This window comes from Benincasa hispida, unplaced genomic scaffold, assembly GCF_027475165.1.
Source record: "Benincasa hispida cultivar pf3 unplaced genomic scaffold, pf3_genome.v1.1 HicScf1848, whole genome shotgun sequence".
Classification (NCBI taxonomy): domain Eukaryota; kingdom Viridiplantae; phylum Streptophyta; class Magnoliopsida; order Cucurbitales; family Cucurbitaceae; genus Benincasa; species Benincasa hispida.
Window position 1 is genome coordinate 108,699 of NW_028326240.1, and position 14,095 is coordinate 122,793.

At 38.5% G+C, this 14,095-nt stretch overlaps 1 protein-coding gene across 2 annotated transcripts; it reads right to left on the reverse strand.

The window, feature by feature from the left end:
* Positions 1–7,436: 7,436 nt before the first annotated feature.
* Positions 7,437–12,373, reverse strand: LOC150030493 (pentatricopeptide repeat-containing protein At1g08070, chloroplastic-like). Of its 2 annotated transcripts, none has more exons than XR_016526710.1 (2): positions 7,798–12,373; positions 7,437–7,648 (listed from the first exon to the last, which is right to left on the reverse strand). XR_016526710.1 is itself a non-coding variant. In XM_090309521.1 (2 exons), the coding sequence occupies exon 1, from the start codon at positions 12,227–12,229 to the stop codon at positions 10,352–10,354; it is 1,878 nt and encodes a 625-aa protein (XP_090165647.1). In that variant the 5' UTR covers positions 12,230–12,373; the 3' UTR covers positions 7,437–7,648; positions 10,336–10,351. The 2 variants fall into 2 exon arrangements, 1 of the variants encoding a protein (XP_090165647.1); XM_090309521.1 differs by having other exon boundaries at positions 10,336–12,373.
* Positions 12,374–14,095: the final 1,722 nt, after the last annotated feature.

Consider the following 14,095-nt stretch of genomic DNA (forward strand, 5'->3'; position numbering starts at 1 on the left):
TTCATTCAGATATGTGTAAACAAATTCAGAAACTTGTTCTTTTTCCATGGAAATGTTTTTAACTTGATATTTATTGTCTGACATGTTTTCTTTGAACGTGATGAAAAGAGACGATTAAACGATGTCTAAAGAAAGAAAAGTTGTTTAGTGACTCAGTTGTCAGGAGTAGACAAATTAAATCTAGGGGTTAATAGAGACATGTAGATTGTTGAATCCATATCTATTGGTTATAATGAAACGGTCACATTGTAGCGGTCAGTTGAATATTGTTCTCTTAGATATCATTTGAGAATATTTATTAAAAAAATCATAGAAATCTAAGAAATTAGAGTACGATTATTAATATAACAAAATTTCACTATCTATTAGTGATGGACTGCCATAAACATCTATCAGGGTTAATGATAGATGTCTATCGAATCTATCACTGTTAGAGAATTATATTTTACTGTACTTAAAAATATTTTTAGCAATTTTACCATTTAAAACAATTGTCTATTTTTCAATTGAAAACACATTTTTGAGCACTTAAAAAATCTATCTAAACGAGTCTAGTAACTTTTTTCAGGAAAATGTGACCAAAATCCATGTCCTTCTCATGCCTGGTCTTATTTCATGAGTTTTTTTAAGTAATAATAGAAGTATTTATCACCACCATTAATTTTGTATTAGTCCTTGCCTTGATAATGATCAACAGAATTAGGAAAAACATAACAACCCACCATTATGAATAATCTAGGTCATCACAATCTATAAAAAAAAAAAAAACAATGAGTTCAAATTATGATAGCCACCCGTTTAAAATTTAATATCGTATGAGTTCTCTTATTCAAATGAAATTAATCCAAAAAACAAAATTGATTCTGAATGATGATATGTGGAATGTGTTCGGGGTCGGGAAAGATGTGTGCACAAGACCATGCAGGAAGAGATGCTCGAAAGCGAAGCTGAAGCGTCGGTGCATGAAATATTGTAGAATATGTTGTAGTAAATGCAAGTGTGTGCCAGGGGGTTATGGCAAGCGCCATTGCCCTTGCTATAGCCATGTTCACACTCTTAGGGGTAGGGCCAAGTGCCCTTAAATTTAAGGCCATTATTGTCCCTTATGAAATAAGCCACCTAAATAGTACTATAAGGAGACCAAAATAATTTTGTGTCTCAATTAAATATTAATGCTTGAAAGTTTGAATGTGAGGTTTGGTGTGCCTTTTATTAAACAATGTGTATTTATGATCTACCTTATTGTATTTTATTATTTAAGGCCCTCTTCTATTGTATTCTATTCTAATTTATGTATCTAGAAGATTCAATGGTTGTTGGGTTTTCATTCAATACAAAGTATAATAATGTTAATTTTCCCTCACTAAATTGGTTGGATTATGCCTGTTCAAATTCTTTTATAAGCAATGGATTTAAAAGTTATTTGTATATAAGTTGAAAGATGATAAATAATTTCTAGCCTAAAATACTTTATAGACTTCTTCTAAACATCAAAAATCATGATTTTCGCTAATTGATTTATCAATAATATTATATTACATTGAAAATTATAGCTGTAATGGAATATCATTCATAGTTATTTTCTCTTGATTATATTTTCTTACTTACTATTTTTATAGAGACTAAAACTCTCCTCACTTGTGGGCTTAAAAATTCATTGAATACCCAACAAGTAAAATTCAATATTAGTTGGAGAAAAAATGACAGATAGTATTCTAATTCAAGACTTCATGTTGCTCTAATATGATGTTAAATAACCAATCGACCTAAAAACTTAAGAACTTTTTAAGTCTAACTATACGATCTACTTGATACTAAACACATCGAATTTTTCTCTTCGAAATAGAATTCAATATTAGTCATAACAACGTGGTCGTCTTAAACTAAACATGAGATAAAAACTCAAAAATTTGATGCCCTTAATAATCACTGGATACAAATTTTAGATACTTAAAAGTTTCTCCCTCATAATGAAACGGCGTAGAATTGTAAGAACCAAAGCCACACTGTAGCAATATCCTCGAATAATTTATCCTTCTATTCACCTAACAATCTCGACAATCACTTGTTCTGATTCTACATATTGATCGCTTTGAACTAAAAGTAAACTTTTTGGTGCATTCAAAGAAACAACAAACAAAATGCTTAGTCAATCCAACTTAGTGAATGTAAAGAGTATGGAAGACAAAATCTGAGAAAAGGGGCATTCAGCATATCAGAAAGTAAGACAATTATACTATTAAAAGAGTTGAGAGATTTTTGTATGGACGATCCAATTTTTTTGGGGAAAAATGAAATTTGCCCGCTTTTTGAAAACAAAGTTTTTTTACCCTTTGCTAACATCAAATTCCATGAAATTACTAAAATGAACTCGCGCACGTGGAAAATCCATCTTGCTCTCGCTCTCTCGCTCTCTCTTCTTGTCCTTACTTACAAATTACTCACCCTCTCGCTTTCGCTCTCTGCTCTTGCTCTTGGCTCTCGCTTACACTCTACCTCTCTTCCTTTCCTCACTCAAAAATCACTCTCCTCTCTCTCCTCTCTCACAACCGGAACTAGTGTGCGGTTTTGCCAAACTTCGTCACATCGGGGAAGAAGAGGAAGGAAAGGGAAAAAAAAGAAAAAAGAAAAAAAGTGTTTCACCAAAGTTGGTCCATAGGAGAAGAAGGAAAGAGAAAGAGTTTCGCCCAAGTTGGTCTTTGGAGAAGATGTGGTGGCACCGGAGAAGAAAAAAAAATTCTGAAGAAAGGGCAAATTCGTAACTTACTCGTCCATGACATCAGCAATAGGTCAATCAACATTATTTTCAAAAAGTTGGGCATTTTTTATTTTGAACCTCTAAAATATAGTGCAATTATTTCGAGAGATGTAGAGTACCTCCTATTACACTTATATTGTGAGGAGAATAACAAACTATCAGAAATGAATAATGCAAATAACAAAATGTAAATCAATTTTGAATTTCATAACATTAAACAATTGTCATAACCACATTTGTTGACAAATTTTCAGTCCTAAAATCGTCCATGAAGAAACCTTTACCCATGATGCTAGAAAGCTGTCGTAATTATTTTGTTTAAGACATTTAACAGCAGTTGAGAAAGAAAACAGATTAACGACATTTGCCATCGTCACAGTATAGTTGTTTATGACAATTAAATGTAGTGAATAATAGCTCATAAAAAGCAGTTTTCTGCCAAGATATTAATATTAACGACAATTAACCACCATCCACATAACATTAATAATGACATGTCATTGTAGCATAACCCTTAACAATGACAATGTTTACTACCAAGAATACATCAATCATGATTATTTCTTGATGTCACATGAATGTTCTGGATGAAGATACTTTTTCATCGTCAATAGAAGTATATATAACCTACTCTTTTTTAAACTTCAAAAAAGTTATATTAATGATAGTATTTTAGTGTCAAACAAATGTCTTTTTCTAAAAACAAAAATACACTTTTGATCTTGAAGTTTGGGTTAAGTTGCATTTTAGTCTCTAAGTTTTCAAATTCGAACAATTTTACCTTTAAAGTTTGCTTCTGGTAACACCCAATGCCCAAGCTTGATGTCTTTTATATCCTTAGGCCTGTCAATGGACAAGAAGTGAGATAAAATAGCTCACTCTTCCACCTCCAAATCGGTAAAATTTCTTCTAGAATTCGGCTTCCAGTCATTGAAGGTCACTTACCAGCATTGGCTCACTGAAGACGATTTGGAGACGGCAACTCTAATTTAGTCTACAGAAAGCTTCAAACACAGGCACATCCATCAACCATTTATCCCCTCAAAAACCGTCAAGCTTAATTCTATGTCAAGCTCTTGACGGATGAATACTTCTCAGTTTTCATAATCTGGATCTAAGGCCCCTTAAAAGTCCAAGATCTTTTCATTGAGGGCCACCAATTATGTTCAATGTATCTGTATTAAGCAGCAATGGCCTTCCTCTTCAAAGCCTCTTCTCCACCATGAAACGCCAACCTCATTTGGCAAGGACAACACGATTCTACATAGCAAGATTCCCAATATTCCCAATGCCCATGCCTCCCACAGAAGTTGGGAGGGAGGTCATTTCGGTAAGGTATTGCCTCCGATACATTGATTACGATAGAAGCGAAAATGCGCTAAGGCAGTACAAACTCCAAGCCAATTCGAGAGGGTTGGTTCTCTCTCCTTCCCCTGAGAATTTTCTACCGAGTAAAAGCATGAAAATACAACTACCCTAACAAAAAGCATATATACTAACTGTTAAAAAAGAGAAGAGGGAAGAGAAAAACAACAGGATTACATGGAAACCCTAGTGCAGGGAGAAAAACCACGATATAAAGTCTTTTCTTATTGAAACTGATCCACTAAATACACAGGGACTCACTGTATAAATAGACAGTAAGAAGCCCTAGGGGTCTTACACAATTACATAAATGCCCCTAGGTTAAAAACCCTATTTCCAACACTCCCCCTTAAGTTGGTGCATAGATATCAACAAGCCCCAACTTGCTTACACAATAATTAAAATTTTGTCTCAATAACCCTTTTGTAAGTACATCAACAACTTGTTGATTCGAAGGAATATAAGGGATGCATATTTTTCCACTGTCCAACCTCTCTTTAATGTAGTTTCTGTCTATCTCCACGTGTTTAGTTCTGTCACTGGGTTGTTTGCAATATTGATGACAACTTTATTATCACAAAATAATTTCATTGGAAGCTCATTATCTTACTTGAGATCTAATAATACTTTCTTCAACCAGATTTCTTCACAAATCCCTAGAATCATGGCCCGATACTTTGCCTCAGCACTACTTCTAGCAACAACTCCTTGTTTTTTACTTCTCCAGGTGACTAGATTTCCCTAGACAAACGTACAATATCCAGACATAGATATTCTGTCAACAATAGACCTTGCCCAGTCAGAATCAGTGTAAGCTTCAACAACTCGTTTATCGGTTTTTCTGAACATTAGACCTTTACCAGGAGTTCCTTTTAGATATCGAAGAATACGTTCAACTACTATCATATGATCCTCACAAGGAGCTTGCATGAACTGACTCACAACACTTACTGCATAAGAAATATCTGGTCTTGTGTGAGACAAGTATGTTAACTTCCCAACTAACCGCTGATACCTTTCTTTATTAATAGGAATTCCATCATTCTTATCACCGATTTTTGCATTGTATTCTACTGGCGTGTCAACAGGTTTAAACCCAGTCATACTTGTTTCCTTTAGCAAGTCCAATATATATTTTCGTTGAGAAACTGATATACCCTCTTTTGAGCGAACCACTTCCATTCCCAGAAAGTATATTAGCTTCCCGAGGTCTTTAATTTCAAACTCTTTAGTCATCTCTGTTTTTAGTCTTGTGACTTCTACATCATCATCCCCAGATAAAACAATATCATCAACATAGACAATAAAACAGCAATTTTCCCTGATGTTGATCTTCTTACAAAAAAAGTGTGATCAAAATGTCCTTGAACATATCCCTGTGCTTTCACAAATGTCGTGAACCTGTCAAACCAAGCTCTTGGAGACTGTTTCAGTCCGTACAGTGATTTCCTCAATCTATACACTTTATTTTTAAATTGACTCTCGAACCCGGGAGAGGGACTCATATAGACTTCCTCCTCAAGTTCCCCATTCAAAAAAGCATTTTTAACATCAAGTTGGTGTAGGGGCCAATATTTATTCACAGCTACTGACAAAAGCACTCGGATCGTGTTAAGTTTAGCAACAGGTGAAAACATCTCAGAATAATCCACTCCATATGTTTGGGTGAAACCTCTTGCAATAAGTCTAGCCTTGTACCGATCAATCGTCCAATCTGACTTGTACTTTATAGTAAACACTCATTTACATCCTACTGTTTTGTGCCCTTCAGGAAAAGTCACCGGTTTCCCAGGTTTTATTCTTTTCCAGAGCTCTTATTTCTTCCATAACAGCAGACTGCCATTCTGGTTTTTTCATTGCAACACTTATGTTATCTAGAACCACTTCAGTGTCCAAGCTAGTAGTAAAAGCCTTGAACCCGGATGTCAGATTACTATACGTCATGTAACTATGCATAGGATATTTAGTACATGAACGGGTACCTTTCCTCAGGGCTATAGGAAGATCAAGTGACGCATCACGTTCTTTCACCTCTTTAAGTTTTTCACCATGATTTACTATCTGTGTATCAGAAACTTCAATAGTATCTTCCACATCATCATTAGCACGGACTATTTCATCCTCCGTAACTTCGATCATTCCATCATCTACAGTTTCCCTTTCTATCACTCTCTTAGTATCACTGCTTCCTTCCCCCTTATCATGCCTGCCTTCATCATCCTCCATACATAAATCAACATCATTAGGAATATACGTACCTGGACCTAATGACAGGTCTGACTCCTGCACTAGAGCCGGCAGTTCTGGTTCAACAGGTGACACTGCTTCCTTCCTGAGATTCTTCCTGTAGTACGTTTTCCAAGGAACTTGATTGGTAGGAAGAACTAGACTATCATGATCAGGATTAGGTTTAGACAAGGTTTGAATAGGTGCTGACTTTAAAGGAATAGCATAAAAGGACCAGTTAGTCTCTTCTTCATTTATGTTCTCCCCCTGAAGATGACTAACGGGAAAGAACGACTGATCCTCAAGAAAGATGACATCCATAGAGACATAGTACATTCGAGATGACGGGTGATAGCACTTATATCCACGTTGATGGAGTGGATATCCAACAAAGACACACTTCTGAGCACGAGGAGAAAATTTCATGCGGTTTGGACCATAGGAGTGAACAAAAGCAACACAACCAAAAACCGGAAGAGAAACATTAAAGATCAACCAAGTAGTAGGAAAAGACTCTTTAAGCAACTCTAAAGGGGTATGAAGATTAAGAATACGAGAGGGCATCTGATTAATGAGGTGAGCAGCAGTAAGAACTGCATCTCCCCAAAGGTATGACAGAAGGGTGGCGGATAACATAAGAGATCGGGCTACTTCAACCAGATGCCGATTTTTACGATCAGCTACTCCATTTTGTTGTGGAGTGTAAGCACGCGAACTTTGGTGAACAATACCTTTAGAGTCGAGAAATTCTCTGAAAGAGGCATTAAAGAACTCTCGCCCATTATCACTTCTTAAAATCCCAATCTTTGTTTTAAATTGAGTTTCGACAGTTGTGTAAAACTGTTGGAAAACAGAGGACACTTCAGATTTATCAGTGAGCAGGAAAACCCAGGTGAGATGGGTGTGATCATCTATAAACGTGAAAAACCACCGTTTTCCCGTGGAAGTAGTAACCGGTGAGGGACCCCATACATCACTATGAACAAGAGGAAAAGGACTCGAGGGTTTATAAGGCTGAGAATGAAAAGAAACACGATGTTGCTTGGCACGAATACAAACATCACAATTAAAAGAAGAAGTACTAGCATTACGAAGAAAATAAGGAAATAATTATTTCATATATTGAAAATTCGAATGTCCTAAGCGAAAATGCCATAACATAACATCATTTTCAAAAACAGAGAAATTTAAAGACATAAACCCCGATTGGTAATCATTCCTAGAGGAAGCCTCGTCAGAAAGAAAGTAGAGTCCCCTATCGTGTCGGGCAGTGTCAATCGTCATCCCCGATTTCAGGTCCTGAAATAAAACTGAATCAGGTGAGAAAATCACCTTACACCTCAAATCTCTTGTTAGTTTACTGACAAATAACAGATTATATGATATTTTAGGCACATGTAAGGTATCACGTAGAATTAAACCATGAAACAGAGAGATATTGCCCTTACCTGCAATAGGGGCAAAAGACCCGTCTGCAATTCGAATCCTCTCATTACCAGCACTCGGATTATATGACATAAATAACTTTGAGGAACTCGTAAGATGATCAGTAGCCCCTAAATCCACAATCCATGGTTTCTTACCATTCACACTAATTAGGCCAAAAGAAGGAAAATTACCTGACTGTGCAATTGCACTAACCCCAATGGTACTTGAACTGTGTTTACCGTCACCAGGAGATTTCTTCTGAGTTTGGTCATCTACTGAATCACTTGCCAGGGCACGACTAGTATTAGATTTTTCGTGAGACTTTCGTCATCTGCTATTTGGGGGCTTCCCGTGTAATTTCCAACATTGATCCTTCGTATGCCAAAGCTTTTTACAATGTTCACAAACGGGAAGAGGTTTCTTATTACCATAAGTACCGAACGGCTTGGCAAGGAAAGCAGTTGCATCAGTAGTTGAGGTGGTATTATTCATGGCACACGACCGATCTTCTTTCAACCATATTTCAAAACAGACTTCTCGAAGTGAAGAAATTGGACGCTGGCCCAAGATCCGACTACGAACCCCATCAAACTTTGGATTTAATCTAGCCAAAAACAGATAAACACAATCTGCTTCCTCAATCTTCAAATATTGGGCCTCATCCTGTGGACAATTCCAGACAATTTCTCTACACAAGTCCATTTCTTGCCACAACATCAACAGTTTGTTCAAATAAGAGGTAACATCCATAGACCCTTGTTTGGATTCATGAACCTGTTTATGGAGTGTATATAGTCGAGAGGCATTCTGTCGTTTAGAATATAGATCTTGCGCCGCCTCCCAGATATCCTTGGCTGTGGCAGCATACAATAACGGTCTTCCTATCTGGGGTTCCATACTGTTCACCAAGAAAGACCGTAGCAACGAATCTTCTCCTTTCCAAATTCGTTCTTGTGGATCACCTGGGGCCGACTTTGGAATTTCCCCTGTCAAATATCCAAACTTATGGCGCCCTTCCAAAGCCATCCGGATCGATTGAGACCAAGAAAAATAGTTCTGGCCATTTAATTTTTCTCCGATGATAAATCCTGCAGAATTACCCATCAAACCAGATAAGTAGGAAATGTTAAGCATTATAGGTAATGAGTTTACCGATTTTCTGAATAAACCAGTTGAGGATTTGCACCGAACATCGTATCCAGATCAGAAATCTGTTGTTGCAGGTAAGCCAACCGTTGTCTTACATCGTCTGGGTAATGAGTTGAACCACAATTTATCGGAACAAGTGCTGGTTGCTCAAGACCTCAACTGTTGGATGTGGAAAAACCATCGGGTCGGCTATTGAAGGAAACCGGGTCACCGGGTCGGGCTAGATGGGTTGAAAATGGCGGCTGGTGCAAAAAACTGGGTAGAAGAGCTTTTGGGTCGTGGGTCGAATCGCGGGTTAAAATGAAAGGATCGCGGGTCGGGACAGCCTTGATTCGGGTCGGAATTAAAATAAAAAATACCGGTGGCTGGTTTGCCCTGGTTCAACTCGAACCAGTCCGATTTGCTCCAGACCGGTACTAACCCTAATCTGATCATCACCCCTCTACTCCTTACCCCCGATGTTGCTTCCCCTGCCCTGATAATTTCGATCGACGGTCAACACCTCCTCGAGGCCAGCTTATTCTTTACGTCCGAGACCCCTGACTCTGTCGTGACCGCCGCCGACTCTGCCATGATCGTGATAGCTCCGATCGTGAATCAAAGGTCCTCGCGGCCGGCTCCAGCTCTGATCAGATTCTGACTTGTTCCAGAATGGTGATACCCAGTTGGCTGAGGACAATTTTCCAAGGATTGTACCTAAACGGCAGATATTAATTCCGGTAGGGCATCCTGAAAACATTCATTTACCGCTGCTCGGATTGTCGTTCTCATGTCGAAACTTGAAGACCCATCAACAGAGGAGGGTTGAGGTTGATTTTCTTCCATAATGATTAGGTTTTCGTCACCACGCTCTCATACCATGTTAAAAATGAGAAGAGGGAAGAGAAAAATAACAGGATTACGTGAAAACCCTAGTGCAGGGAGAAAAAACCACAATATAAAGTCTTTTCTTATTAAAATTGATCCACTAAATACACAGGGACTCACTGTATAAAGAGACAGTAGGAAGCCCTAGGGGTCTTACACAATTACATAAATACCCCTAGGTTAAAAATCTTATTTTCAATACTGACCACACTCACTCCCACACACAGCATCTTGTGATCTCCTCCCTTTATTTACTACTTTTTCTTTCAAACTTTCGCACCGAACTCCCCTTTTTACCCTTTCGTGAATATTTTAGTAGTACTGAAGGCCTAACAGTTTCCCATCCACTTTGTTGCCTTTTCCAAAAGAATCCTAAATCATTCTTTCCAAAGAGATTTGGATTTAAAATTTCCTCCAAGATGTATTCCCACATAACTAAGAGAATTCTCAATAAGAGTTTTACGAACAAATAATGAACCTGTTGAGCATCAAAATAAAGCTCAGTAGGGGTAAAAAGATTGCTAGATGAACACATTCTATACCTTGTGAGTTTTTTTTCTATGGGAGGACTAGCTTCATTTGCTTTTCAAGCTCATTCAAGGTATTGTATAATAGATCGACAGAAGGATGTGATTTCATTGCTGAGAAAAATTCATGTACAATTCCATCTATACTGATCCAACTCTGGCCTGGCTGCTTATGGACACCCTTTTCTCTCATAAACCATCTCAAAGCCGAGACATCATCCCATTGAAGATCCGTAGCAAATGAATTAGCCTGCATTACATAGCCAGCAGAGTTTTCAGGATCCACTTCAACAAGCTTTTTGGAAACATATTGTGCCAACTCAAATTTCGAATGGAGTAGGCAGCCTCCCAGCAGAGAACTCCAAACACAATTATTAGGTTCAAAAGGCATGGTTGAAACAACTTCAAGAGCATCTTCAAAGTGGCCAGCCCGAGCAAGAAGATCAATGTAACAAGCATAGTGTTCTAAAGTAGGCAATATGAAATAGCGGGTAGTCATTTCAATAAAAATTTGACGTCCTTGTTCTAGAAACCCCGAATGGCTACAAGCAGATAATAAGCTAACAAATGTTCCAGTCGTTGGTCTTATATCAACCTCTTGCATTTGGGCGAAAAGCTTCAATGCCTCGTCGCCCTTCCCGTTAACTGCAAGGCCCATGATCATGGCATTGAAGGAGATGACATCTTTGTTGATTAGTTGATGAAAAACTTCTTTTGCCCTCTCCAAGCTACCACTTTTACAATACATATCAATCAATGCAGTGGCTAACATTTTGTTTGATGCAATGACACCTCTACGTCCACCGTGTTCGAGAAAGTCATGAACCCAACATCCGAGCTGCAAATCTCCTATTAGAGCACAAGCCGAAAGAACAGTAACCATTGTAACATGGTTCGGTTTGCAATGGGAATTTTCAACCATTAAACGGAAAAGGGTCAAGGTTTCCACAGGGCAACCATTCTGAAAATATGCGTTTATCATTGAATTCCAAACAAGCACACTTCTCTTATCAACAATTTCATTAAACTTCTCTTCACTCTTCTCAATCTTCCCCCATTTCCCATATAGATAAATAAGAACAATATTGATTGAATCACAACAAGAGCTCTTGGGATCAAATTTATTAACCAATTGTCTTAATTCTACAACCCATTTCTCAATTTCAGCAATATGAAACTTGGAACAAGCAGACAGAACACTAACCATGGTGTCATCCTCCGGCTGCATATTCTCTTCGATCATCATCACAAAATGCAGCAGAGCATTTTCAGCAAGACCCATCTGGGCATAGCCAGCAATCAAAGAAGTCCAACAAGCTATTTCCCTACCCGACATTTCATCGAACAGCTTATGTGCAGAAGCCATATCCTTCAAGCCTCTCGCGTAGACTCCAAGAAGAGCGTTGGAGATAAAAGAATCACCTAAATAACCCATTTTCAGGACATGGGTATGAACTTGTTTCACATTTAGAGCATGGCTGGAGCGATGAAACGCTTTGAGAAGGAAAGAAAAAGTGAAGTCATTAGGGGAAAGTGAAAGGTGCTTCAAAGATTTGAAGATGGAAAAGGCAAGGAACGAAGAGTTGTGTTCAGCAAGTACTCTGATAATGGCATTGCAAGGAAATATGTTGGGGCGTATGAGTTGATTGAAAACACTGAGTCCAACAGAATGTGGGTAGTGGCCGATAAGTCGAGTGGCAATAAGATTGTCTTGATGCTTCAGCAGACGAAAGACTCGGGCGTGGATTTGACGAAGATGGGAATTGCTAATGCGGCCCTGAAGGAGGTCGGAGAGATTGATGGAGTCAGGATTGATACACAGAGCGCGCATAGCATAAGATTTGCCATTAACCATTTGCCCTTTGGCTTCTGAGCGTACCATCGAACAATTCACGAACATAAATTTCATCCACTAAATAAAGTGCAGAAGGAGAAGCATATTGAGACCTTAACAAGAAGAAATTCAGAATCCCGACATCTGCCAAAGAACGATCCTCTACAGCCACCGGAAATCCGGTGGGAACTTTGGCAGTGGCTCGGCATGGGAGTGATTTGAAATAATTTTTGGGAAATTTGTACGATGGTTTAAAATCAAGGGTGCAAATGAAATTTGGGCCCCGCGTCATATGAAATTACCACATCGCCCCCACAAACGATAAGCATAGGCCCCCATGTGTTCAACTCTCTCTCGTATCTTGATTAGCCCTTTCAGCCCTCGTTCTCGATCCACATTGGTCAATACAAGTTGACTTTCTACACAATATCGCTCTCGCTTCTCGTATCCCACTCTTGCATCTCGATCTCGATTCACGTTTCTCGTAAGTTGGCACTCAACCTTTAGAATGAATTTCAAAAGTCATATGGTATATATATCAACTGACCCCATAAGTTCTCTCTCTATTCTCACTTCTCTCACTCTCGATCTACTGACGAACAACATCGAACGTTCGACTCTTCAACGATCGACTCTTCCTGCCTCTCCCTCACAACTTCAAACTCTCCTCTCTCGTTTATCTCTAGAGGTATGCCTTTATGTCGCTTTTGTTTTCATTTCGGTTTGCATTCTAACTTTCTTCTGCGTTTCGGTTTGTGTCTTGGCTCTCGTTTGCATTTCAGTCTGCATTTTAGCTTATGTTTGCGTGTTGCTTCGTTTTCTACTACATGTTAAGGTTTATAAAAATGCCCAAATTGTATAGTAGATTAAGGTTTAGGAGACGAAGAGAACTGAGGCACGAGAGAATGAAACGAAATCAAGTGTAGGAGACGAGAATAAGTTTGAGACTGTAGGAAACAATAGTGAGTCTAAGTGTACTGATATGTTCATTGAGATCTAGAGTTTTGGGATCTGAGAGCTGAGAGCCAAGAGTAAAGGACCGAGAGCCCAGATTCAAGGATCGAGAACATAGATTTGAGGACTGAGAACCGAGAGCGAGATTCGAGAGTGAGAGTCGAGATTTTTACATAATGCTAATTTTGAGATATTTGTTTTTTCCTTTCTTTAATTCAGTTTTTTCCCTGCAATAGTAGATGGCTAACTTCAAGATTACTATTGAAGACTATTTTCCTGCCCAAGCTACTAGCTTGTCATTACATATTGGGGTTGTGAACCAACTAATCAAAGAGAAGCATATTGATAAGCAGCTCGATATGCTCAGAATGAACATTTTTGGAAGGTTCTTGGACATAGACATAATGTTCAATAGTCCATTAGTTCACTACATTCTACTGAGGGAAAGACACGTTGAGAACACTAGTACTGGGTCTATGTACTTTGACCTCAATGGAAAATATTGTGAAGTTCTCCAAGGATGAATTTCTATTGGTGACTAGACTTTGGAGGTCACCTGTGGTCGTTCCTCGCACTGACCAAGTGACCTGTCCACTTCAAACGAAGTACTTCCACAATTTGCATGGGGCAGAGATCCACTTGACCGCCTTTGAAGGGCATTACAAGGGGCTTCAATTTGGTACTGACCTAGGTGCAGTGAAGGTAAGTCTTGTCTATATGTATGAGCTCGGGTTGATAGGAAAAGACAAAAAGTAACATTGATAAGTTGTTGCTCGATGATGTGGATGACCTACATTTCTTCAACAGTCAAAACTAGGGGGAGCTTATTTAGGAGAAGACATTTAGTGACCTTCAGAAAGCCTTGAGGACAAGGTTTCCACATACAAGCAAAAGGCTCATGTCAACCAGAAGTATGTGATTAAGTATAATCTACTCGGTTTCCCTCACATGTTTTAGGTATCGACAATCTAAATACTTTATCACTAT